Source organism: Ursus maritimus, unplaced genomic scaffold, assembly GCF_017311325.1.
Source record: "Ursus maritimus isolate PB19 unplaced genomic scaffold, ASM1731132v1 scaffold_15, whole genome shotgun sequence".
Classification (NCBI taxonomy): Eukaryota; Metazoa; Chordata; class Mammalia; order Carnivora; family Ursidae; genus Ursus; species Ursus maritimus.
This window is the reverse complement of record NW_024423897.1, coordinates 36,261,926-36,286,869: the sequence shown is the minus strand read 5'-3', so window position 1 is coordinate 36,286,869 and position 24,944 is coordinate 36,261,926. Positions and strand designations below refer to the sequence as shown.

The window sequence follows — 24,944 nt, the reverse complement described above, 5'->3', positions numbered from 1 at the left end:
ACATCCCCATTCTGTTCTAGACTTTCTCATCTCAGTGAGGGGCGAGTCCCATCTTCTTACTTCTCCCATAAAGCAAAAGGCAAAACAACCCCTCCTTAGGAGCGTCAGGAGACATGTTCTCAGAGATGGGTATTTCCTTCACAGCCATAAATAAGCACCATGCCTAATGGCTAGGGCCCCATGGGTTTATCTATACCAGGAAACACTGCAACCAGGCTATTTCAGAGATTTCTACTAGATCTAGATTCTGTGAACACCGCAGTTTGGAATAAACACTTCCTGAAAAATTTAGAAGCTGCTACCTACATAGAATGCGAATGGCAAGTATTCTCAGAAACAACTGCCATCTGAAAGATACTTGTTATGGTTAGTTTTCTATAATCCTTGTCGGCATCATGAAAGTTCTGTTGTAAAATCTTCTAGCCTGGTTTTTTATATCTGTTGTGCTATATAGTACATACACCACACACACACACACACACACACACACACACACACCCCTTAGCCTGGTAACCTGACTGCAGTAAGGCTTGAAATAAGTTTTTACTACTGGATAGCCGCGTATGTTCCAAAGTACATCACAGAGCAGTGATGTTCAGTCTTTCCTCTGGCTTCTTGCCACTTACAAATGAAAAACATATCTTCTTAATTTGTAGAATTCACAGCTCCCATCCATGGCCCTCAAGAGACTAATGCTTCTTATTTTTATCAGACGTATCCTAATTCTCAGATTTATATCGTGCATATACCTGACCCTGAATGGGCTACTAACTAGAAGTTAAAACTAGACTGCCTAGCTATGCCTTCTGTTTTGGTTATTGTAAAAGTCTCTTGGTGGTAAAAAGGAAGAAAACAGAGCAAGAGCTACCAGATCCCTGGAACTTCAAATCTTGCTTTTCATTCCCTTGGCATTTTTTCATCTCTTCCATCGTGAAGGCTCTCGCCTGGTAACCTCCACTAGATGGTGCACACCCATCTTGAGATCCGGTATGGTGCTTTTGCGGGCACTCACCAGTACAGCTGCGGAGTTAAATTCTAATGGGTCTTTTCAAAAGAAAGCACGTTATACTATTTTTTTTAAATTTCTCAGTGCATATATATTGGTGTTCCTGGGTTACATAAGAGCAGATTCAAAATGGATTTTTCCGTCGTAGTCCAATCTTTATTGCAAACTATAAGCAACGGCCTTCCTGTAATACAGTAATATTTGTTTTATTCATGTGTAAAACTTCCTGGCTTTTGAAAATGGCCTTTAATTATGGCCATAACTATAATCCCCAGTATAGGTTAAATCTATGCCCTAGGTGATTCTACATTAATAACCATAAGGTATGGAGTTATGTGTTACTGATCCATGCAAAGATTAAAGAAATTCAGGGAACTTGGGTAAGTTCCCAGACCATGGCTATGGAGCGTTTCTAATGGAGCTCAGCTTCCTACTATTCTTTTCCACCCACAATCCATATTACTGCTTATACCACATGATTTAACTAGGAACTTATTATTTGTAAAAATAGAAAGCAATTTCAGTTGAGGTTTATATTATTAAGTCCATTCTGATAATTTGGTCATTAAATAACATCAACTCCTTGATATAGTTAGATGAAAAGCCACTTTTCTAAAATCCATAATCATATTTGATTAACTTAATGAATTTTTCCTGATTCCAAATAAATGTGTCATTCTAACCGTTGTATTTTACAGATTTTTCTGCCATATAACTTTATTCTGGTGCATACTTAGAATGAAATATATATCTTGGACACAATCTTACTTTTCACCATAAAATATGTTCTAATACTAATGAAACCATATTTGAGAAGTCCCTTTTTGTTCAGCTTCATTTAAAATATGTGACTGTGAGCTCTATAATGAACATATATCTATTTCCAGTCTACGCTTTTTAATGATAATCTGCCTTTTCTCACAAGGTGGGTTTGAAGAGAATTGGCATTTGTAAACATGACATTGAGCTGTCTACCTTAGCTGTACAAACGTGTAGCCCTTTATGTATGTCTACAGGCAAACACTGTCAACCGGTAGTATTTAGTGGGGATAACCCTACTCTTTTTTCCATTTTCAGTGTGGAAAAATTAACTGAGGTGGCTCAGTCGCATCACATTGAAACATCTACAAAATTCAGAATGAACTTTATTTAGACCAAGAAGATTTCTTCATGTAATGCGAATACTGAAAGTCTTTCCAGACTCTCCTCCGGAGTCGCCCCCCACCTGTGGACAAAGAAGAAAATCTGGCACCCTGACCATCTTAACAGCTTGACCGTCTTCGAGTGATCAGCTCTTAGAAACCGCACCTAAAGGTAGGAAAAAATTATGCGTGAAAAGTTGACAAATGTAAGACTGACTTGAATGAGGCGAGCAGTCACGCCTTCACAAGTAAAATCAGCTCCCTGGGGTTGCATGTCACCAAAAGGAGCCCTCCCAAAGCAGTTTCCATTTTATGCGTTTTGCTTCCTACAGTTAATAGATCCGAATGAAAAGAAACTGAGGAAAACAGTGACTAATCCTTCAGCAGTGTCGGTGATCTCATTCCTAGTAGTTCTCCTCTTCGGCCGGTCCCTGCCCCTGGCCAGAAGTCGTAAACTTGAGTCTGACTGTGTCGCAGTTGGAGAGATGGTCTCTCTGCACACACGTCCAAGTCTAGGGTTTGGACTGAGATGATGAGTTTGTGTTTCTTTCCCTGACTAGTCTGTGAGGGAGACCAGGAGTAGAAAATTTCCCTTTTCCTCAATGCTTCACAGACTAAGAACAGAACCAGGGAAGTTGTCAAACAAAAATATTTGCTTAACTGATGAATGTGTTCACACGTATGTGTACATAGTATTTTTATGCACACAAATTCTTTATCTTCTTCACACGTTATCATATGGCTCTATGCGCCTGGGCTATTTTTTTTTTTAATTCAGTCTCTTTCTTACTTCCAGATATTCTTTCAGTGAATTCCATCAACTGATGGCACAAGTAATTCAGACAGATCATGTAGAACTACCATCCCTATCTCCATTTTATTGGTCTGGACACTGAGTCACGGAGCAGTTTTTGCTATGGTCATATGTCATCCAGGCCTCTTCAGCTTCAAAGCTCTTGCCCCTTCCTCACTGAACTAAGTCATCTCTCGATCTAGGTTTCTATTTTATCTCCCAACATCCATGTATTGGAAAATCATTACTTTTTCCCTTTAGAGAATAGTCAACTGACTCTAGTCTAGCACTACACAATTCCACTTTCATTGTGATTATATTCATTACTTGTTTTTTAAAAGTCAAATACTTCTAGAAACCCTCATCAAATCTCATTAGTCAAAAGGGCATTCCCTTAGTCTAAGTCTGAATGCCTTTTGCTAAGCCCAGCGGGTGAAACAGGTGGCAACCATGGGCCCCGTGACCCCCTCTTACCCTGCACATGTCAGTACATCTCATTAGCATGAGTGTCTCCGTCTCCGGTACATAAAGGCACACACATGTAGCCAAGGGCATGGACACTCAATTCTGGTCGGCAGTATTTGGGCGAAAGTGAAACGTGCCATCAGCAGATACAAAAATGGCAGTTTTATAAACCCAGCCGTGAAATCCCTTCCATCTGATATTCAGGCAGGTTCAGTCTCTTCCCCTTACTGTGTGGGTTTCACAAGGCCCTCTTATTACGTGATCTCCGAGACTTGCTTTTGCTCTTCATTTTATCATACTATTTTTTTTACGTATAAAAGAAAAAAGATACATGTATAAAGATTCTGAATATGAAATATGCTTTGATTTAATTTCCTACACTGTGGTGATGGGAAGGAAATCATCCAGTTAGCAGGTCAACACTAAAAGCATTTGGGGGTATTTGAGTAGGTGGAAGTGGATTTTGAAAATTATCGACCACTCAAATCCTCTTTTAAAAGGGACCTTGGTATTCAGTGAGATGATAACCATAATACATTCTTGGATCCAACTTCAAAACCAGAGGCTGCATTTCAACTAAAAGTTTAAAAACAACAAAGAGCAGCTGTAAGTTGACATGTGTATATCTTAGAAGATTAACTCTAGAAACCCTTTGGGATTAAATACGTCAACCAATACATTTATCTGTTTTTTGAATACGGTAGAATGAATGCAACAGCTTTCAAAGTATGGTAGAAAGAGGAAGGAAGGGGGAGAAAAGGAAAGGAGGGGAGGGAAGGGAGAGATAGTTGTATAGTTTTTTAAAAAGTAGATGTAAAAGGAAAACCACTTGCCTGAGGGGCTTAGAGTATAATTTGAAAAGGCAAGCAAGGAAGAAGAAAATATAAACTTCTATTTAGGTTCTTTCTGACCGTAGAATATGAACTTTATGAAAGTGGTCAGGAAAATGCCGAGCAAAGAGGATCCGTAGTCAGCGAGGTGGGTCAGGGAAAGTTTGGTGGATTATACCTGAGGAAGGAATTGGAAGAAGAGCGATGTGATGGCAGGGATCCAAGGGGTATTTCAATGCTGGAGGAACAGCCACTGGCCAACGCAGATAAAAGGCATGGGTGTGGATATTGAGGAAAGTAGTGAGACTGCTTTTGCTCCTCCTTCCCCCACTGCACGGAATTCACACACAACAGACGGGGAGGCCTCTCTGTCTGAGGAACCACCGCCATCCACCCAAGCTGGAGAATTAACCCAGATTTAAGAATGGTAATTACTGCACAGTTTACAAGGCTATGCAATGCTGTGAGATTTGGGGTCTTAATGGTTCAAAATGACTTGTGGTCTATGAGCAGTTTAAGTTCTTTATTATTAGCTCAATTATGCTATTTGAATACACACACACACACAGCGCGCACACACACACACACACACACACACATACTCTTTGCTTTTTAAGCACATGTAAAAACCCTTAGCACGGTATCAGGTAGTCTATCAATAAAAGTAATAATGTTCGTTGTTGTATTCTTGCTGCGTGATAAAAGGAAAGCAAAATAATGATTATCTCCATTTTCTGCATCCCAGAGTCACAGTTCTGTGATGACTTCTTTGAAGTCAGGCTGCAAATATAGACATTGCCCCTCCTTGAGGAAGTCCAGAATACTCACCACCCTTTCTCCCGACTCCCTTTAGCCCCCCAAAGTCCTCCGACTTTAAAGTGCTCTTCCTCACTCCATGATTCTTGTTCACTGGCCTTAAATGATACACAGCTATCCATCTTTTTAAGTGAAGACTTTCATCATATTCCTTCTGAGAATTGGAAAATAATCTTTATGGTAACTTCCACTGTATTTACATCAGAACTGTATAATTTTAAAAGACAAAACTTAGTTGAAGTGATCTGCTTTGGAAAGTATGAGCAACTGGCTGAAGTGGCACATTCTAAGATGTAATCCTAAGAACTTCTTCCTTGAACCTGAAAATTGCTGTCATTTTTAAGCCAAGAAGGAAGAGCATTTCCGTAAACTATTTACACATATTAAGCCATGTAACCTGTACGGTATCTAAGATGCAATCTTTCACGCTTACTAAAAATATGGTAAAAAATGATGAATCAGATGTATTTTTCCTCTATGAGAAAAGCATAGATGTTCACACATAGTCATTTTAGACTAGGCCCACAGGAAGACAGTGTTTCTAGCAAATTTGTATAGAATTGGTCAATAGAAGTTCATTTGATAACTTTTAATTATGCTACAAATAAAATGATTGATAAATGGATACTCTTCAAGTAAAACTAGTGACTTTAAAACACTTGATTAACTAGTATCAGAATATGAACAGAAAAACACTAAAAGCTTAAGAAGTTTTCTACATAGCTACCCTGCTTTAAAAATAAAGTCTTCATTAAAATAGTCCTTACTAAAGATAATGGAAAATTGAAAATGCCTTATATACTGTAATGTTTATATTCAACACCTCTCCTGGTCAAAATCTGCCACTTGTAATGATTCTAAATCTCCTTTGTAAAGGCAGTCATGAGAAATAAAATACCATTTGTTGATAGGATCGTCACAAATACGCCAGAAAAGAAAAACGACCTGAGGCATGACAATCATACAAGATCATGAAAATGCAATGAAACAATTTATCATGCTAGCATTGTTCTTGCCACCCAGCAAAGAGCCATACTTTGAGAATCTCAGGAAGCTTAAGTAAGAGCCAGCCAGTGAATTGGCAAGACCTTCTTTCATTGACTGTCCCAGGAATCATTCCCACAACAGTGCTCTCAGCACACAGGGATATTTAGCGAACATCTTCTGAATTACAACAATAGCCAGTATTGACATGGTGTCTGGCTCCACGTCAGGCCCCGCTAGCATTTCCACGTCGCTTCACTTCTTCTTCTTTTTTTTTAATAATAATTTTTTATTATGTTATGTTAGTTCACTTCTTACCCGTGGCTGGCTGAGTAAGAAGACCCAGCCACAGGTAAGAAGAATCGATTGGGCTCTTTTCAAATCCACCTTTTGTCAAATGATTGTAGTAGGATCTTGGGCAAGTTAGTTAGCCTCTTCTGTCGCAATTTTCTCATCTGGACCCTGGGATATTTGCAATGGAGTTGCTATGAGTGTTAAAGTAATTAATTTATGTAAAGTGTTTAGAATGTCAGGCACATAGAATGTGCAATTTAAGTGTATATAATCCATTGTCATTTAATTATATAATTATAGTAATATCATTATTATTATATAATATGTAACATTATGCAATAGTGAATCAACTATTCCAATTATTACCCAAAATATTAGCTCGGTATCCTGAGGGTACACATACCAGAACAGGCATCTACAGCATTACCTTGGAACATTTCAGAAAAAAATTACACCACCTGATAGAATTAAGTCCTAAAGTATGTGGCTCCCCAAGGGACCATAAACATCCCAAACAAAAACACTCATTTTGTGTGGCGCATTAAGCTCTGGGTAGGAACATCTTGTCTCTAAACATCGAGTGCCAAGCACATCAGGAAGACAGTCTTTTTCCAATGGAAGCAATTTGGAGTCTGTTGAAACTAGAACACTTTAGCAATGTTCCTCAGTCCCCACTTAAACCAAAAGAACTCCTTTTCTTTGTAAACCCATCCGTATTCCATGTAATGTCTGTAGCGATTTGGTTCATGGCTATTTTGGCCTCTGCTGAGAGGCTATCCAGAGAGAACACAGTCCAGCAAATTCCGCATCCTCACCACCTTCTTCAAGAGAGGCAGCAGTTAGTTGCTCGAGGCTATGAAATTGTTCTAAAACTCACAAGGGGCCCCTCCTTTGAGCCTCTTTAGAGACCCTTAGGTTCAATGATTGGTCTCAGAGACAAAAGGCACAAACAGAGCTCTTGTCTGGGGTGGCTAAGCTAGATCATTCGGCTAACATGGTTTTTACAAGAAGTCAAGGAGGAACTAGTACTGCTGCCTGTGTGGGTCAGCATAGGGGTTAACCCAGAGGAGAATTTTCAATGGGAACTTCAGGAAGAAAAGCAGGGGAAAACAGGCAAAGGGGAAAATAGGTAGACATGGAGATTTTGAAGTTGCATAACATATTTATTCAAGGAACAGCAAACAGACCAGCTGGGGCAGGAGGCAGGAGGTGAGGACCACAAAGACTTTGTGGTCAAATTGTGAAGTATCAAAGTGGCTTGCAAAGGACACACAGGAAAGGATTATCAAAGGCCTTTAGAGCCAAATGATGTGGTGAGTGGATTACAGGGAGGAAGAGACTGAGAGCTCCAGAAGATGCTGCTCTGTGTCTCTACAGAGCCTCTCGGCCAACTGAGAGACAGGATTAAGGGCACTGGGGTGGGGGAAATCATTGGAAAGTTCTGTGGATCTTTCTAAGCTAACGTCTCTGGAGAAAATTGTAGAAATATGATAATACACATTTTCAGGAGGTAAACCCCATGTTGGAATCTGAAACCTCCTTAAATTGTCTGACTTTACACAAATCAAAAATACAGAAATGTTTCTTAGAAAAGGTACCAGAGAAGGATTGATGTTATTAACAGAAATATGTGTCTCAGATAGCAAAATCTAGGGATTTTGCAAAAGGAGTAAGGCCCCTGTGTCCTGTGGTTCTCTCAGTGGGTGAGCTCCTTCCGCTGCATAGATTCAGATCACGGAAATGCAGTAGTAAATCTAGAAGCCTTTGGACCTGTTAAAACTGTCTGTGGGCAGAGTTTCAGCTGCTTCTTCAGGAGGAAACACATTCTCATGAAGCCAGAGAATTTACATTAGGCAAATGAAAGTACGTGCTCAGAATTCAAGATAACACCTTCTGGAAAATCTGTTCATAAAGCTAAAAACATAAAAGCCAGCTAAATCAATAGTGAAAGCAAAAGCTCTTCCCTTCAGTAACAAGATTTCTTTTTCATATATTCATTCCTGTGTTCACCAGCATTAATGCGTTGTCGAAGCAGGCACGTGGCCTGGTGCCGAAGGCCTAGTGTGTGAGACTGATGTCCCAACTGTAGGGCCCAAAATGAAGGCAGGAGATGTCAGTCACAAGGAGGCTCACTTTAAGTGAAAACAGTCATTAGGATTTGGGAAGGGAAAAACCAAAATGGGGCTCTGTTTTGACAGTAACAACTGCAAAAACTGAGTATAACTAAAATAGAGGCTAGATACAAATTGGGTAAGAAAGGCAGCAGCAGGTTGACTAATGTCAAAGGTTTCCAAGTAATAGATGTTAAGAGATATGAGATTATGAAAATCAGTTGGGAATGTTGATTTTCTTAGACATCTGCCAAGGGCTTAGCACTTACCCAGGCATGATGGAGCACAAAGGAAGTCAGTGTGGTTCCCAGAAGAGTTTAAAATCTGGCCGTCAGTCAGCCTCGACAGGAAAAGTAGGAAACGAAAGAACAACACTGAGCTCTGTGTCAACATGAGGTAATTTAGTATAATATCACAGAAACACATATTCCACTTTTTCATTAAACTCTAAAATAGGACAATATAATCTAATGATCTGTAGGGTCACAGAAGTCAAGGAGGGAAATAAACATGTGGTCCAGGCTGCCTGCCTTCTGAGAGAAACTGTATTTTAGATGTTGCTTTGTGTAATTTAAATTTTTCTGTCCTTCCATCCAGGTGAATATATGTATATATATATGTGTATGTGTATATACATGTTCCAACAAGTAGGTCTCAGAAATTAGATCTTTGGGAAAAAGAAAAGATGAGGCATGAGGCACAGCTCCTTGAACCACCTAGGATGGGTCTCAAAGCCTGAAGCCCTTTCTGTAAATGAACAGGTTGGCTCTGGTATCGCAGAGAAGGCGGGCTCAGGCTCGGGAAGGAAGAGATGGCCAAGGCGATTCTTGTAGACATGCTGCGCGTGTCCCGGTACTCTTTCTTCTCACCACAGGAAGCAAATGTCAGCAAAAAGCAGTGTCCCTTATGCATAGAGAACCAGATTTTAGCGTGAGGAAGACCATAGCACCCTCTTTTCCCTTATTAGAAACCAGTAATGGTGAAGTAGTTAAGCATAGGGGCTGTGGAGTCAGACTGCCTGCTAGTGATCCCCAACTCCACCACTTACGAGCACTGTGACATCAGACAAATTAACTAACTCTCTGTGCCCTAGTTGTTTCTTTAATCCATAAAAATGACAGGTCATTGGTCCATTTTTCAACTATAAAATACGGATAATGGATTATGAGGATTCAATGGTATAAGCCACTTAAATTACAGAATGCTTGACATGCTACTTGTAAGCAATCACTGTAATTTCTTCCAGAAACAATGAGCAAGTGTTGCAGAGATTAAGAAAACTGAGGGTAGATGTTGGTGATTACTGAAAATAACAATGTGGAGTTATTTTAAAGGCAGGGGTCCTCCAGATGTTGTGAACCGAGTCACTGAAAAGCACAAAAGACTGCAGAAGCTTGACCATTACCTTCCAAGGAGGAATGATCAATTTTTGAAAATCTGCCAAAAATACCCTTGGCTTATATATGATGAGATACTAAATCTTATGTTCTGTGGCCTATCAAGCATGGAGTGAAGTCAAAGGGAACTCAAGTGAGTTTTTTTACGGCACTGACAACTTTAGGACGGAATTTCTCAACGCACATCATCTTAGTGAGGCTCATGCCAAGGCTTCATTAATGGAAGCAACGAGCAGTTCTCCAGTGAACCACTGCCACGAGCTCATGGTGACTACCATGAGCAAAGTCACCCTGGGGAGAGTAGAGAACTTATTCAGATCATGCCATGCTATCGCCAAGACGGGACGATCCTCAAAGACTTTATCTGGATGCAGTTGATGATGCGAAGGGGCGAGATCGGCCCGGTGTTCAGAACTAACAAATCAGCAAGAACCTTTACATATTTTATCGCTGAGGTGGAACGGAGAAATCTAAGAGAGAAACTAGAACGATGAAATTTTTCTCTGTCCTCAGTGATGGAATCACAGACAGTTCAACCAAGGAAGCTGAATCTGTCTCATGTGCAGTTGCACATGCAGGAAAAGTGCATTGCCAAGTTGTTGGGGTACAGACAGTAGAAAAAGAAGGATCCTTGGCAGTAAGAAATGCCATTGAGAAAACTCTGAGAGAAATCTTCAACTTAAGCTATCGAACGCAAGACTGGCAAAGAAACTGGTTGGTTTTGGAAGTGACAGTGCCCCTGGCTCAGAGGGAGAAAACAGTGGGGTGGCCCTGCTTTTACGAGAAATCCAGCCATTGCGCTGTGACTGTATACTGCTTTTGCACATCATCTTGAACTATCCTACGAGGCGGTGTTCCAGAGCATTCCTGTACAACGATGTCAGAAACCTTCTTCACGGCATTTACCACTTCTACCACAGTTCCCCTTTCTCAGGAGTTCTCTGATGACTGCTTTCAAAAGCCTTCACCTTCGACCTGTGATGCCTTCTCAAGTAGGGGGCAGGAGGTGGCTTTCAGGAATTCACAGGCAGCCCTCCAGAACTTTCTCAAGGGATATCCTGCAATAGTCCAGCAACTGCATTTGCAAGTGATTTTGACATACCATACTATTTTTAATTTTCCAGACTGACAGAGAATATTTTTATGGATCAATTTGAAATAATAATTTTAAGAAAGATAAACCGCTATTTTATTCCCAATCTATGTTACAGGCAGATGAAGACAGAAGTGACACCACTCATCAGAAAGCCAAGGAACTCCTAGAGTTCCTTCTCCAAGCAGACATTGTTAAATTTGTCCATTTCTTAGTGGATGTCATTATGTACTTAGCATTTTTCCCGTGTCAATCAGAACAGAAATTTTCCATTGCTGATGTATTTGCCACCTTAGAGTCAACAGTGGAAATGCTCAGAATATATCAAACAAGGTGGAGAGTTGGGAATGATTTGAGGGTCTGTCAAACTTAGGCAGTATGACTGGGGACAATATTTGCCCGGTGACTTTTCATTTAGTTGTTTATTTGGGGATTTTTTCCTCCCCAGACCAGGACCAAAAGAACTTTGGGTAGATTGGTCACCCACTTTCATGGTAACTGCCTGGGAGGAAAGGGGGACATTTCTGATGTAAGAAGCACAGTCTTAACACATCTTATCAAGAAGCTGAAGGCTGCTTCAGAGATGCCAGCCAGGATGTGGTGAAGGCTACCATGATTGGGAGCTTTAAACTGTGGCCCACGAAGATAAACTGCTAGCACCATAGGCACTAACCCAAACATATTGTTTCTTGACCATCTGTAGATTTCTTTCATATATGTGATTTTTCTTGTATATCGATGGCAGAATTTGGAGAAAGAGGTATCCATCCTGATTGCCCATTATGAACCAGTACTGAAGCTGCCAATGTGGAAATCGAAGAAATGGACAATCGAATGGAGCATGTTGAAATTAGAGATATATGCTAGGTAAGCATAGCTGGTATTTATAAATATTTGAATGAAACTTGAGAGTCTCAATCTTACATTTTTCATTCTTTCCCCCAAGATTTCAGAACATCCGCAAATTGACCTGGGATTTTGTGAATTCTGTTTACTTACACAAGTATCCAAATATCCTGACATTAGTGGACCTAGTGCTGACCCCTCCCTGCAAGTTCGCAGAGGCAGAACGTGGCTTTAGTCAGATGAAACTCGCCATGTCACAAATGCATGCCAAGATCAAGGCTGAAAGTATGACGGACCTCCTGATAATCCAGTTGAATTCTCCAGACATTATAACTTTGACCTCGGAAAGCTATCCATTTATGGAATACAAGAACGCCATCTTCCACTGGTGACATGAGAGACTCCATCTGCTTGTTCATCAAACTCAGAAAGCCAAGTATGAAAGTGATACTAGTAATATGACTAATGTTGACTTTCCATTGATCAAAGCAAAAACAAATTCTTTTTAATCTGAAATTTAGAAGTAAAATAGTAACCAGTCTTCACATTCAAACACAGAAGGCATTTGGCATTTTTCCAGACAAAGCAAAAATGTCCTGTACCTTTCTTTTTAAAAAAACAAAACAAAAGATTTATGTATTTATTTTAGAGAGAGAGGGAGCAAGTGGGGGAGGGGGAGAGGGAGAGAGACACTCACTGATGCAGACTTCCCGCTGAGTGCAGAGCCCAGTGCTTGGCTCCATCCAAGGACCCTGAGATCATGAGCTGAGCTGAAATCAAGAGTCGGCGCTTAACTGACCTAGCCACCCAGGCACCCTTCCTATTCCTTTCTAAATTGACTTCTACAGAAGAGGGAATGAACCATGAGAGACTATGGACTCTGGGAAACAAACCGAGGGCTTCAGAGGGGAAGGGGTGGGGGATTGGGATAGGCCGGTGATGGGTAGTAAGGAGGGCACGTATTGCATGGTGCACTGGGTGTTATATTCAAGTAATGAATCATGGAACTTTACATCAAAAAATTTGGGATGTACTATATGGGGACTAACATAATATAATAAAAATTATTATTAAAAATTGACTTCTACAGCCACACATTTTTTCACATTCTTTGGATGGAGGTGATATTCAAAGCAATGGTGTTATTTTTGATGTCATCTTTTGCAGAGTTATTGCTAGGGTGACTAGACTATGATTATGGTCTGAGTTCCCAGGCCTGGCATAATTAACATCTTCCCTGGATAATTCTAAATGACAGCTGCATTGAATAACTAACTTAGGGCCAAACTGGAAGAGAGGCATTTTTGGATCCATGAATCAAATTTCTAAGTTTATCTGTTTATGTTATCACATCTTATGTGAAGGTCAATCGCATATACCTGGGCCATGTAGGTGATGAGGTCAACATTAAAAGTTTTCACAGTTCTTCACGGCGTCACCAGATAAACAATTGTTATGTAAGCTGAAGTATTGTGTTACAACACTTTGCTTATGGTTGCATAATAGCTATGGTTAGCTATTAAAGACAGTGGCAATATAGTGCACCTCTACCAGAATTTTTATTTTCTTTTATTTTTTAAATTTTTTATAATAATTTTTATTGTTATGTTAGTCACCATACAGTATATCCTTAGTTTCCTGATGTAAAGCTCCATGATTCATTATTTGCGTGTAACACCCAGTGCTCCATGCAATATGTGCCCTCCTTAACACCCATCACTGGCCTATCCCAATCCCCACCCCTCTCCCCGAAGCCCTCAGTTTGTTTCCCAGAGTCCATAGTCTCTCATGGTTCATTCCTCCTTCTTTTACCCCTTCATTCTTCCCTTCCTTCTCCTACCAATCTTCCTATTTCTTATGTTCCATAAATGAGTGAAACCATATGATAATTGTCTTTCTCTGCTTGACTTATTTCATTTAGCATTATCTCTCCAGTGCCGTCCATGTTGCAGTAAATGTTGAGAAATCGTTTTTTTATGGCTGAGTATTATTCCATTGTATATATAGACCACATCTTTTTAATCCAGTCATCTGTTGAAGAGCATCTTGGCTCCTTCCCACGATTTGGCTATTGTGGACAATGCTGCTACGAACACTGGGGTTCATATGGCCCTTCTCACTCACGCTCTTTATCTTTGGGGTAAATACCCTGTAGTGCAATTGCTGGATCATAGGGTAGCTCTATTTTTAACTTTTTAAGGGACCTCCACACTGTTTTCCAAAGTGGCTGCACCAACCTGCATTCCCACCAACAGTGTAGGAGGGATCCTCTTTCTCCACATCCTCTCCAACATTTGTTGTTTCCTGCCTTGTCAATTTTTGCCTTTGTAACTGGCATAAGGTGGTATCTCAGTGTGGTTTTGATTTGAATTTCCCTGATGGCTAATGATTTTGAACATTTTTTCATGTGTCTGTTAGCCATTTGTATGTCTTCATTGGAAAAGTGTCTGTTCATATCTTCTGCCCATTTTTTGATTTGATTATTTGTTTCTCGTGTATTGAGTTTGAGAAGTTCTTTGTAGATCTTGGATACTAGTCTTTTATCTGTAGTGTCATTTGCAAATATCTTCTCCCATTCCCTGGGCTGCCTCTTAGTTTTTTTGACTGTTTCCTTGGCTGTGCAGAAGCTTTTTATCTTGATGAAGTCCCACAAGTTCATTTTTTCTTTTGTTTCTCTTGCCTTTGGAGATGTGTCAAGAAAAAAAGTTGCTGTGGCCAATGTCAAAGAAGTTGCAGCCTATGTTCTCCTCTATGATTTTGATGGATTCCTGTCTCACATCGAGGTCTTTCATCCATTTGGACTTTATCTTTGTGTATGGTGTGAGAGAGTGGTCAAGTTTCATTCTTTTGCATGTAGCTGTCCAATTTTCCCAGCACCATTTATTGAAGAGACTGTCTTTTTTCCACTGGATGTTTTTTCCTGCTTTGTCAAAGATTAGTTGCCCAAAGAGCCAATGGTCCATTTCTGGGTTCTCTATTCTGTTCCATTGGTCTATGTGTCTGTTTTTGTGCCAGTACCATGCTGTCTTTGTGATCACAGCTTTGTAGTACAGCTCGAAATCTGGCATTGTGATGCCCCCAGCTTTGTTTTTCCTTCTACCAGAATTTTTAAATACTTAGAGCCTCTTCATGGTTTCATAAAATAGATTTTATTTATGGCTTCATCTTGAGGAACATGAGTGATGATTTCTAACTTGTCTAAAATGTGACGTGTTTTTTACTGAAAATAAAACTCATCTTATTGAACATTCTACTCCCTGGGAAAACGTTTCTCATCTCTTTAAAATTGGATACTCGGGTTTGATCAAAAAGGATAGAGAATTTATTTCTGAACAACCTGTTGTATGGCCAGTCATATCAAAGGAGGAAAGATTCTTCTCTTGCCACCCAAAAAATTAACTTCCAAATCTTAAAATTGTGTATTTGGTTTAAACCACTGACATTTTAAAAGAATTCATGCATTTTCTTAAAGGTTAGAAGAAATGTTAAGGTTCACATTGGACTTTGATAAATGCTAAAAATTCAGATGTAAAAAGAAAAATTTGAGATGCTACGTCTATGTTTCTATTTCTACTCTTTTTATTTCTAAACAAGGAAGAATAGCTCTATACTCTGGACCTGAAAGACCCGAATACATGTAGGAATCTCTGCTGACTCTAGAAGGTACTTCTGTCAGAGGGGCTAGACAGACATTTTTTAAGCAGATTCCTTTGTTTTGTTTTCCTAGTTCTTTTGTAATGCGTGTGCGTGCAGTCTGAAATGAGAGACAGACAAAACAGGCTTCTCTTTTGGACAGGGTAAAATAGATTAGTGAATAAGAGCAAAGCACTTAAAAGGTTAGTGATGAAATAATTTGGAATATTGAGCCAATTGGATAATTGAATTATCACTTCCAGTCCAGTAACTTAACAATTCAAGTCTCCCTGCATTGACAAAAACAAAAACAAGATCTCTTCTGAACCAAGTGCAAAATGAGGATAAATGTGTTACCTTGATTACAGCGGTAATTTGTGTGCATTTGAAACACTTGTACCCCATACTTACCAAAATATTTTACTCTTGTGCTCTACTGCATATAGGAAAACGCACAGTTGTTGGGGTTTTTTTTTTTTTAATTCTAATTCTACTCTGAGCAAAAAGTCAAAGGAAGATTCCGAATTAAAGTATAAATTCTCGGTATTTTGCCCAATCTGAAATGATTTATTACCCGGCCAAAAAAGACATTTTGACTTAGCTGAGGCACAATAATGAGAGCGCCTCGGGAAACTGATTATTATTCTTATGTTTTCAAATGTCTTCTGTTTTCTAAAGGTTACAGTTTTAAATAATATGAATAAAATGATTATATAAATATCCATTTTTGTTCTGTTTTAGCAAAAGAAACAAAATCCCTGTCATATAACATAATTGGAAAAATATTTTTCATTATACCATAGGCATAATAGGACATAAAGCATTTACTGACATCCTGCTGGATCTGGTAACTCTGAACCTTGGAACGAACTGCTTACCTAGCAGCTGGATGCACCTCACTCAACCCGAAGTAAGCTTCCATTTTGTTTGGGTGTCAAAACTCTGAGAATTCTTCTTAGTTGATTAAGTCAATAGTTTTAAATCATCAGTACTTGCAGTGTCTGACATTTAGTGGGCAATCAATAAACCTTGAATGAAGAACAAATGAGCTCGAATCTAAGATACACTATGCATGTGTCCAGCATTGAAAGAATATGAATGATGGCGCTGACAGTCAATGAAACATTATAGAGCCTGGGAGGCTCAGCCTGGGCGTTTGTATCTGCTGCTTCTAGAGGGAGTGATCCTGACTAGTAACAGTAGATGATTCTGGCGGTTCTTGCTTTTCAACATCATCTGTTCCTTAAGAATGTACCAGAAAATAAAATGGTTATAGTATTTCCCTCCGGGCTGTAGAGCCCTTGCACAGCCACTTCTAGAATCTGTATCCTCCGTCTGTTGAAAAGGTAGAGTCACGGAGTCCCATGTGTAAATTTGTTGTGTAACAGTAAGCAAAAACCCCAAATGTCAAGGAAGCAAAAAGTGAAACCGGGTCTAAGTTCTGTCTAGTGTGGATCGGTTGGTAGAACCTGAGGGAACAAGCCTGAGAACTGACTCTCTTCACCAATATAAACTCCTCCTCCCTTCATCTGAATGTCTCATGAAGAAACATGAACTGAGAGAGTTTTAAGATAGAGGCATACAAACATTCCAATGGCATTCCCTGTTTTCTTCTAGTTGCAGGAGTTAACATCTTTATTAATAGTAAACTCGGAGTTTGTGGACTGGCGGAAATTCCTATTAGTAATCTCGATGCCTTGGATCATCCCCAGGGAGGAAGAGCTCCTCGAGACCCTGCAGAGGTTCAAGGCCGTGGATGAAGAGCAGTTGGGCACCATCACTTTCGAGCAGTATATGCAGGTTGCTACCAGGGCCTGGTGGCACTAATATTACTGGAGTACTTTTGACCTAAGAAATGTATTACTTACTGATGTCACATTGCCAGGTCTCGGGCGAGTATTCTGCCCCGTGGCTGTCCATGTCTGGACACCCAGAAGCAGTGCAGACACTGTCCAAGTCCCAGGTGGAAGTCTAGCTTCCAACCCCAGGGAAAGGGTCTGGAAAAAGTCAGAGCTGCGAGGAGAACCAAGAGCTCTGAAAGAAGTCACATCAACTTCATTGTCCTTCTCCTAACTCCTACACAGTGGTCCTTAACCTTGGCTATAAATTAGAATCACTGCAGAGCTTTTAATACGTGTAATGCCCAATACCCAATACTCCGGGAGTAGTAACAACAGTACTACTCAGGGAAATGAACCCAGGGAAAGGGGAAGAGCTTTTTTTTTCCACTTGGTCATGAGCGTGGTGAATGGTGAGATAGTTTTTGACAAGTTAAGTTTGAAATGTCTGTGAGCAATGCAGACAGAAGCATCCAATCTGATACAGCAGATGCCGAACAGATTGCGAGTCACTATCATGTAGGCAGTGATTAAATTTCTGAATAGACGAGATACCCCAGGGAAGTGTAGAAAGTGATGAATAACTCAGTAACATGATACCTGGCCATTGGCCTGGGCAGGTAGGCTACATAACAGGTGACCTTTTCCAAAGCAATTTTGGTAGAGTACAGAATCCAGATTGCAGAGAATTGATGATATGAATAGGTCTCTAGAAAGTGAAGATAAAAGTCAATTCATTTTTTAGAAGTTTGAGTAAAGAAGGAGAATGAAACCCCATAACTAAGAGGGCCTGAATTACTTATTTTGTGTCTACTAATTGAAATCATCTTATTGCTCATCATTTCACATTGCTGGTAGACACAAAAGATGAAAGTGATTATAAGGTTCTAATTTTGAAATAGGGTAACACTCTTTCGGTGCCTGTATCTTGCGTATATTTCAATATCGAAAGAGCACATCCCTTCCTGCTTCTCTTTTTGTCCTTAATTAATGGATGGCGTGCATGTAGACAGCCCTGATGTCCTCATGCTCATGCTGTCGAGCCAGAGGAAATAATACTTGAATATAAGGAGTTTTCCTTCAAAGCTGGTCAAGATAGGTGCTTGGCTGATTGGGCTTTGATATATTTGCTTCCCCAGTAGAGCAATTTATAGATACTACTATCACTGACCTCAACTTAAAACTTGTAAAAATGATTTGGCTAAAAATAAAAACAGAGCAAAATTTACTCTATTTTCATCATTGGCTTAAGATTTTAATAAGTGAGCACTTGCGAAATTACCAACCCTCACTACAGTCTGTGCCGATTACCACAGGATATCAATTTAAACACCCTTTTGTACAAACGTGAGACGAACAAAGGATGTTGGCAATTTTTACCAAAATGCTGAGCCAAAACCAGAAAGCTCCTTTATCAAAAGTGTAAATTTCTTAGAGAAAGTTGGCCGCTGCATTTAAAAGAAAGAAGTACTTATTTGAACACCTCCTGTGTTTGGGGAGCAGTCGATTTCTGAGCTCAGCACTCTCCCCCGCCCACCCAATTCCCAGTCCAAAGGAGCCCCAGATAAGGCCATTTGGAAAAGCCCACTTGGTCATCCCACATGACTTTCAGAGATTTCCAACACTTGCCAGCTCTCACACACACACAACAAAAACAAAACCAAAAAAAAAAAAAAAAAAAGATTATATGGCACAAGCCAAAACCACTTCTAGAGCAAAATTTTATGAGATTTGTAAAAATGCTACGTTAGAAGAGTAAGATAGCGTAACACACATGGCTGAAATGGAGTTCTCTGGGAGAGGAGGTCTTTCTACACTGCTTTTTATTTTGTTTGTCTTTTTCTTTTCTTTTGACTAATTGCAAGTTCGCCTCGACAGCCACTTAAGAGTGTGCTGATTCCCGCAGCTTCTAAAATGGAATGAGATTGTTGGTGAAGTCAGCCGGCTATGTCCCTGGGCTGAGCTGTGCGAACATAAAAGCCTGTTTGCCCTGTACCCCCAGCCCTCCCGCAGCTGTCACATGCTTGCCTCCACTGTATGAGGAGGCCGAGCCACTCTGTGTGGGATTCTGTGATAGTGAACCCTCAGCTCATCTTCTGTCGGTGACAACGCATGTGATTACAGGCTTCATGAGTCAGATGTTCTGGGATCCAAACAACACCTCACTCATTCTTTAAGGAAAAGTAAAAAATGAAACAAAATAAAACAAACAAAATAAAACTTTAGCCATGATGTGGGAAACAAAGGCAGAAGAAAAATTATTAAATTTCCTTACTACTTACAGCCCATGGACACGTCCTTGAAACAGGCAGAGTGACATTCCTCTAGGAACTCTGCTGTCTCCATGTTAATACTTTGCTGATGGCAAAAGGCAATCTTAGCCCAACCCCCAGGACCCTGTAAGTTTACTTTAACATATAAAATAAAAATTCCTTTGGAAACTTCCTTTATCTCAACGCCCCAAAATACACATTAGCAATCATCCCCCAAGTATATGACCTGCCCATATGCATCTGAAGGGTCTCGTGACTGAGTTTTTACTTAGCAGTAATAAATGACCTTCCCTAACAATAGCTAGCCCCCTCAGGATCCTGGAAACCTTGATTCCAAAATACCCGGGAGGCTTACACTACCCCCAACCCCCTCCCAACTTGAAAGTATATGATGGGCCATTTCTCACCCTTGGGGGCTTCATCTCCTTATAAGTTACCCAGTGCCATTCCAGCCTTTCCTCAAAGCACAGGTGATCCTTGGAAGGAAAGAAAGCATAGAGCGTAGGCCAGAGTCAGGTTAGGCAAGCTAGTGGCTCTTGGCAATAGACAGTGATGAGAGTAGGTTGTCACTCTGGAAGACGGTAAGAGAGTTAGACCTGGGAACAAAATGCATATGTATATGAAGTGCTTACCATGTACAAAAATGAAGGTGGAATGACAAATTCTTTAAAGCCAAGGAATTTATACCTGACGTTCAGCAGCAGACATGAATGGCAACACCTAAAGGAATGGACTCAGTGTCCCTTGTGTGGTACAAACACATCAAATTGGAGTTCAGAGGCAAGATCAAGGAGGGGATCTCTAAGGAGGTGTGATCAGAACAGAGCCTGTGCAGGTTTACATGGATAGACAAGAAGTTGCATCTGGTAGGATGGGTGGTGTGAACAGAAGAGCAAGAGTAGGAAATGGTTCCAAGCAGAGAATATGACAGATTAAAGTTTTGAGGAAATTGATACGGTTGCATGGCACAAGCTGAAACAAATAAGAAGGAGACTGAAAACAAAAATGACCCAGAGCTTACTGGGATGGGCTCCGACAGAAGTAAAGGGGCTCTACCCCAGGGTGGCAGGAGTAGGGAGGGAAGGAAGGGAGAGAAGGGGGAGACATTGCCAAATAGAAATTGGAGGATTCGATAATTGATATCACATATGGGTTGAGAAAGAGGGATGTCATTGGGAAGTAGGCCATTGAGTGCTTGAGTCAGTCAGTCACTCACTCAACAAAGATTCTCCCAACAAGGTGCTCCAGCACCACACTAGGCTCTGAGAATCGATAGCCACACGAACAGGACACGTGGAATGTGAGCTATTGTTATAAGTTAAGATCCCTCCAGAATGTTGTCATGCATACAAAATGTAGAGCAGTGACCTCCAAACTCATCACATGCTCCGACGCTAAAATATAGCTTGCATCCCCGGTATGTGGATTTTCATTAATAAATTACACATGTGTACTACTGCACTGATACATTATTTATATTATCAAATTTTTAAGAATAAAAATTACGTAAGAATGATATCAAAATATGTGTAAATGGAAGTTCAAGGATTTTCTCCTGCATCCTCCTGGTTTTTGAACCCTATTTTGGAAACCACTGCTCTAGATAATTGAACAAGACAGCTTCAATCCCTGTGGCTTTTAAAGGAGTGATATTTTAATAACTTTCATTTTTATTTTTTGTATAGGCTGGTCTGTGGTTTACAATAGATGAAGATACAAGAATTCCAGAAAATCCTCTTGAACCCCTGCCATTCAATAGGCAAGAGCATCTTATAGAGGTAATTACTGAGATCCTTAAAAAAAGTTACTACTATAACACTGGTAATTTCGTTGTCTTTTCTTCCACTGGTGTAATTTGTTTTGGATTCCAACCCCCCCAGCCCCCAGTTCCTTTGCTATATCCTCAGAATGTAGACTTTAATGGTTATAAGGTGGCAGCACAGTAAAGTTCTGGGGGAGAACACGGGGACCAAAATATTAGACAGAGTCCCACTGTTAACTCTCTGTGTGATCTTGAACAATTTTCGGAAGCCCTCGGGTCTCACTTTCCTCATTTGTCAAAGTTGCTCAACACATTTGTCTCTGAGGGTCCTTCCAATCTGAAAGCTTAGGATAAGAATTGTCATTTTACCAACACAGTAATCCCCCCTTAGGATACATCCCAAGACCCCAAACCTATGCCTGAAATTGTGGGTAGTCCTGAACCCTATATATACTGTTTTTATAGGTTAAACTTATAAATTAAGCACAGGAAGAGACTAGCAGTAATAGCTAACAATAAAATAAAACAATTATAACAATATTCTGTAAGGAAAGTTATGTGAGTATGGTCTCTCTCTCTCTCTCTCAAAAATTTGTTATTGTGCTTTACTCACTCTCTTCTTGTGATGACATGAGATGATAAAATGCCTGTGAGGAGATGAAGTGAGGTGAATGACATAGGTGTTGTGATGTGGTGTTAGGCTACTATTGGCCCTCTCATGATTCATCAGAGGGAGGATCATCTGTTTCCGGACTGAGGTGGACCACAGTGGACAGTGGGTAACTGAAACCACAGAAAGCAAAACCACAGATAATGGGGACTACTGTATATGTTTTTGTCCATTTCTCTTTGATTTTGATTTACTTGAACAACATACCAAGGGTTCCATAAGTATTGCCCACGACCCGTCTGATTATTATTATTATCAATATTATGATTGCCAATAATGGTATTATTAGCCTCTATCCCTGAGCCCACAATAGAAAGCAGGTCCTTAATACATGTAAAGTACTCTGACTTCAGTGTATATGTTTATAAAAATATCCCTAACACAACCAAGCTCAGTAGGATATGAGAGAAGTTGAATGGTGGATTTAGACAGCTCAGCAAATTAAGTGTATCGATGGTCCAATTTCCAGCCAGCTATTAGTTTAAAACTGCAGTACAAAATTGAACATGACTGCAGTTATAGCCCTAAAGTGAGCAGTTCCCTTCAATCGGATGCCTAGTATCAGAGCACCTCTCCCATGCCAGCAGGAGAACAGGGAAGAGAAGGGGGTCAAGGCATCACCAGAGTCCAAGACCTGAAACGGGCAGGTGTGGGGACAGTCTTTTGTCTTGCTTGTGGTGGGAGTTTTCAATGTGACACTGGAAGACCGAGACCAACCTTGTAAAGCCTTTGGAAGGCCATTTTCTATATGACTTTGTGAACAAATCTGCCAGCAATAAACAGGTTCTTCTGTGATGAAACCGGCACTCTGGATGTGATGTCAAGTCAAAGCACTTTCCTTTTCAGGCAGAGGTTTTAGAAACGTCGATTGAGGGCAGAGCCCTTCAGTTGCCCACCCAGCAGCTAATGCCAGCAGACAGACAGTGCCCTGAGATGGTGCCCTGACGACGGCTAGGCAGTGAAGCAGGAAAGGGCCTTTGGGTGCCAAGGAAGGGAGTGGCTCCCAACTCTTGGTGCCCAGACTGCTGGAAAATGCCTTGGAGGCACTGAACAAAGTTGGCAGCAGACGCAGGACCATGAAGCCTGGGAAAGAAGTGGGGCAAAGGATGGCTGACCTCTGTGTGTGTGTGTGTGTGTGTGTGTGTGTGTGTGTGTGTGTGTGTGAGCGTGTGCACATGAGTGTCTGCGCAGAGGACAGAAAGGAGTGGTGTTTCCCGCCCCTCACTGACTCAGAGACTGGATGCTCCAGATTACGTAAGTCTCAGTGCTCTCAAACTGGGATTCAAAGCACGGATTCCAATGCTTGCAATGTCAAGGTCCTGATGAAGTTACCTGACCCTCTGTGCCTTGGTTTATTTTAGTCCCTCTCCGGCGGGGTTGTGCAGACAGTGATTGGCACATAGTAAGCCCTATGTGTTACCTAAACAGAAGCTAGCCATGCTAACTATAGTGGTTGAAGAATGGCTAATGGTTAACATGCTAGAGAAAGGTGGGCAAAGAGAAAAGATAAAACAACAAAACAAATTTACCCCTTCGACTGTAATTAGAATAGGAAAGACCAAATTGGGGAGGGGGCAGGGAATGCCCCATGGAGAGGAAATTCTGAGGGTCAGGAGCCCTGGGCTCTGTCCCCAGTTCTGTCATGACTCACTGTAGGATGCTGAGCAGGTCCCTTCACTCCGAGGGACTCTACACCCTCTTAAGAAGAGGACTTGGACTACAGTCTCAGGTCCCACCCAAGTCTCCCGCTTTGTCACTTGTGCTCTCTGTGACCCAGGGCCTGCCTCTGAGCCACACTGGCAGGGACTCCTGGAGATAGGCCATTAGCACTGTCCATGGGCTTGAATGACCCCAGAGTTCCAGGCACTGGATGGAAGGCCCCGTTGCATCCAAGAAAGGAACCCTGAGACGTGTCTGTGTTTCAATCACAGTGCTGTCCTCCGACAGTGACAGCGTGCTTCATGATGACTGACAACGTTCCACAGGTCATGTCCTGGCTTCTCAGCTTGCTACACGCTCAATGCCAAGAGCAACTATTCCAGTATTTTAAAATCCTTAGAGATTTCCCGAGAAAAGGCAATTTCATTTTGCCATATTCAAATTCATAGGTGTTACCTTAATCTCGCCACATCTTCTGTTCATGTGAAATCCTTCTATTACTTCGGGCTGGTAATATTGGTTGAGGCCAGGTTTGAAATACTAGCTGTTTGTTAACAGATCCCAAATGCCTATTTTCATCTCAAACTTCCCTTGCAAACCTCCTACATGCAAATACTCATTCGATATCTCCACTTGAATATTCTAGTAGTTATTTCAAACTCTCCGTGTCCAAAGCTGGGTACCTGAGCTCCCATCCCCGCCACCCCACCGTTCCCATCTTCACCCAAGGCCCTCTCCTCTCAATCTGTGGCAACTCTGACCATCCAGTTGCCAAAGCCCAATGACTCATCCCCAAATCTTCTCTTTCAAACCTCACATTCAATCCCTCAGGAAATCCTGGTAGTTCTAGCTTCAAAATATACTGAGGATCAGACCTCTTCCTCTAAGCCCCATGGCCATCACTGGAATAAGCCACAGTCAGCCTCACCTGGATGACTGCAACGGTCTCATGATGGGTCTCCCTGTTTCTCCCTTGTCTTGGTTCAGATTACAGGCGGATCATAGCAGCCTCCACTCACACGCTCCCATGGCTCTGCATTTTCCTCAAAGGAAGAACCCAAATCCTCAAGTAGGCAGCCTGGCCTTGACCCTTGCTCCCTCTCCCCTCATCTCCTGCCATTCTGCCCTGGCCCATCTGTTTCGGCCGCACTGGCTTGCTTATGGAGAAACCACGCGTGGTGCGCCCCTGCCTTAGGACACTGGCCTCAGCAATTCCTTCTGCCTGTGATGCTCTTACCTCGATGTGCTCCCTGGCTAACTCCCTCCAATCTTTGTTCAAATTATACCTTCTCAGTTGTGCAGTCTGCCCCCTTCCCCACTCTTCACTCCCAA

At 41.1% G+C, this 24,944-nt stretch overlaps 1 protein-coding gene across 1 annotated transcript in view; it reads left to right on the top strand.

Moving 5' to 3' along the window:
• The window catches only part of LOC103664855 (sperm flagellar protein 2), a 179,746-nt gene that overhangs the window by 139,073 nt on the left and 15,729 nt on the right, over positions 1-24,944 (top strand). The window contains 3 exon segments of the mRNA XM_040630627.1: positions 16,214-16,320; positions 17,028-17,210; positions 21,207-21,299. Coding sequence (XP_040486561.1) covers positions 16,214-16,320; positions 17,028-17,210; positions 21,207-21,299 — 383 coding nt within the window.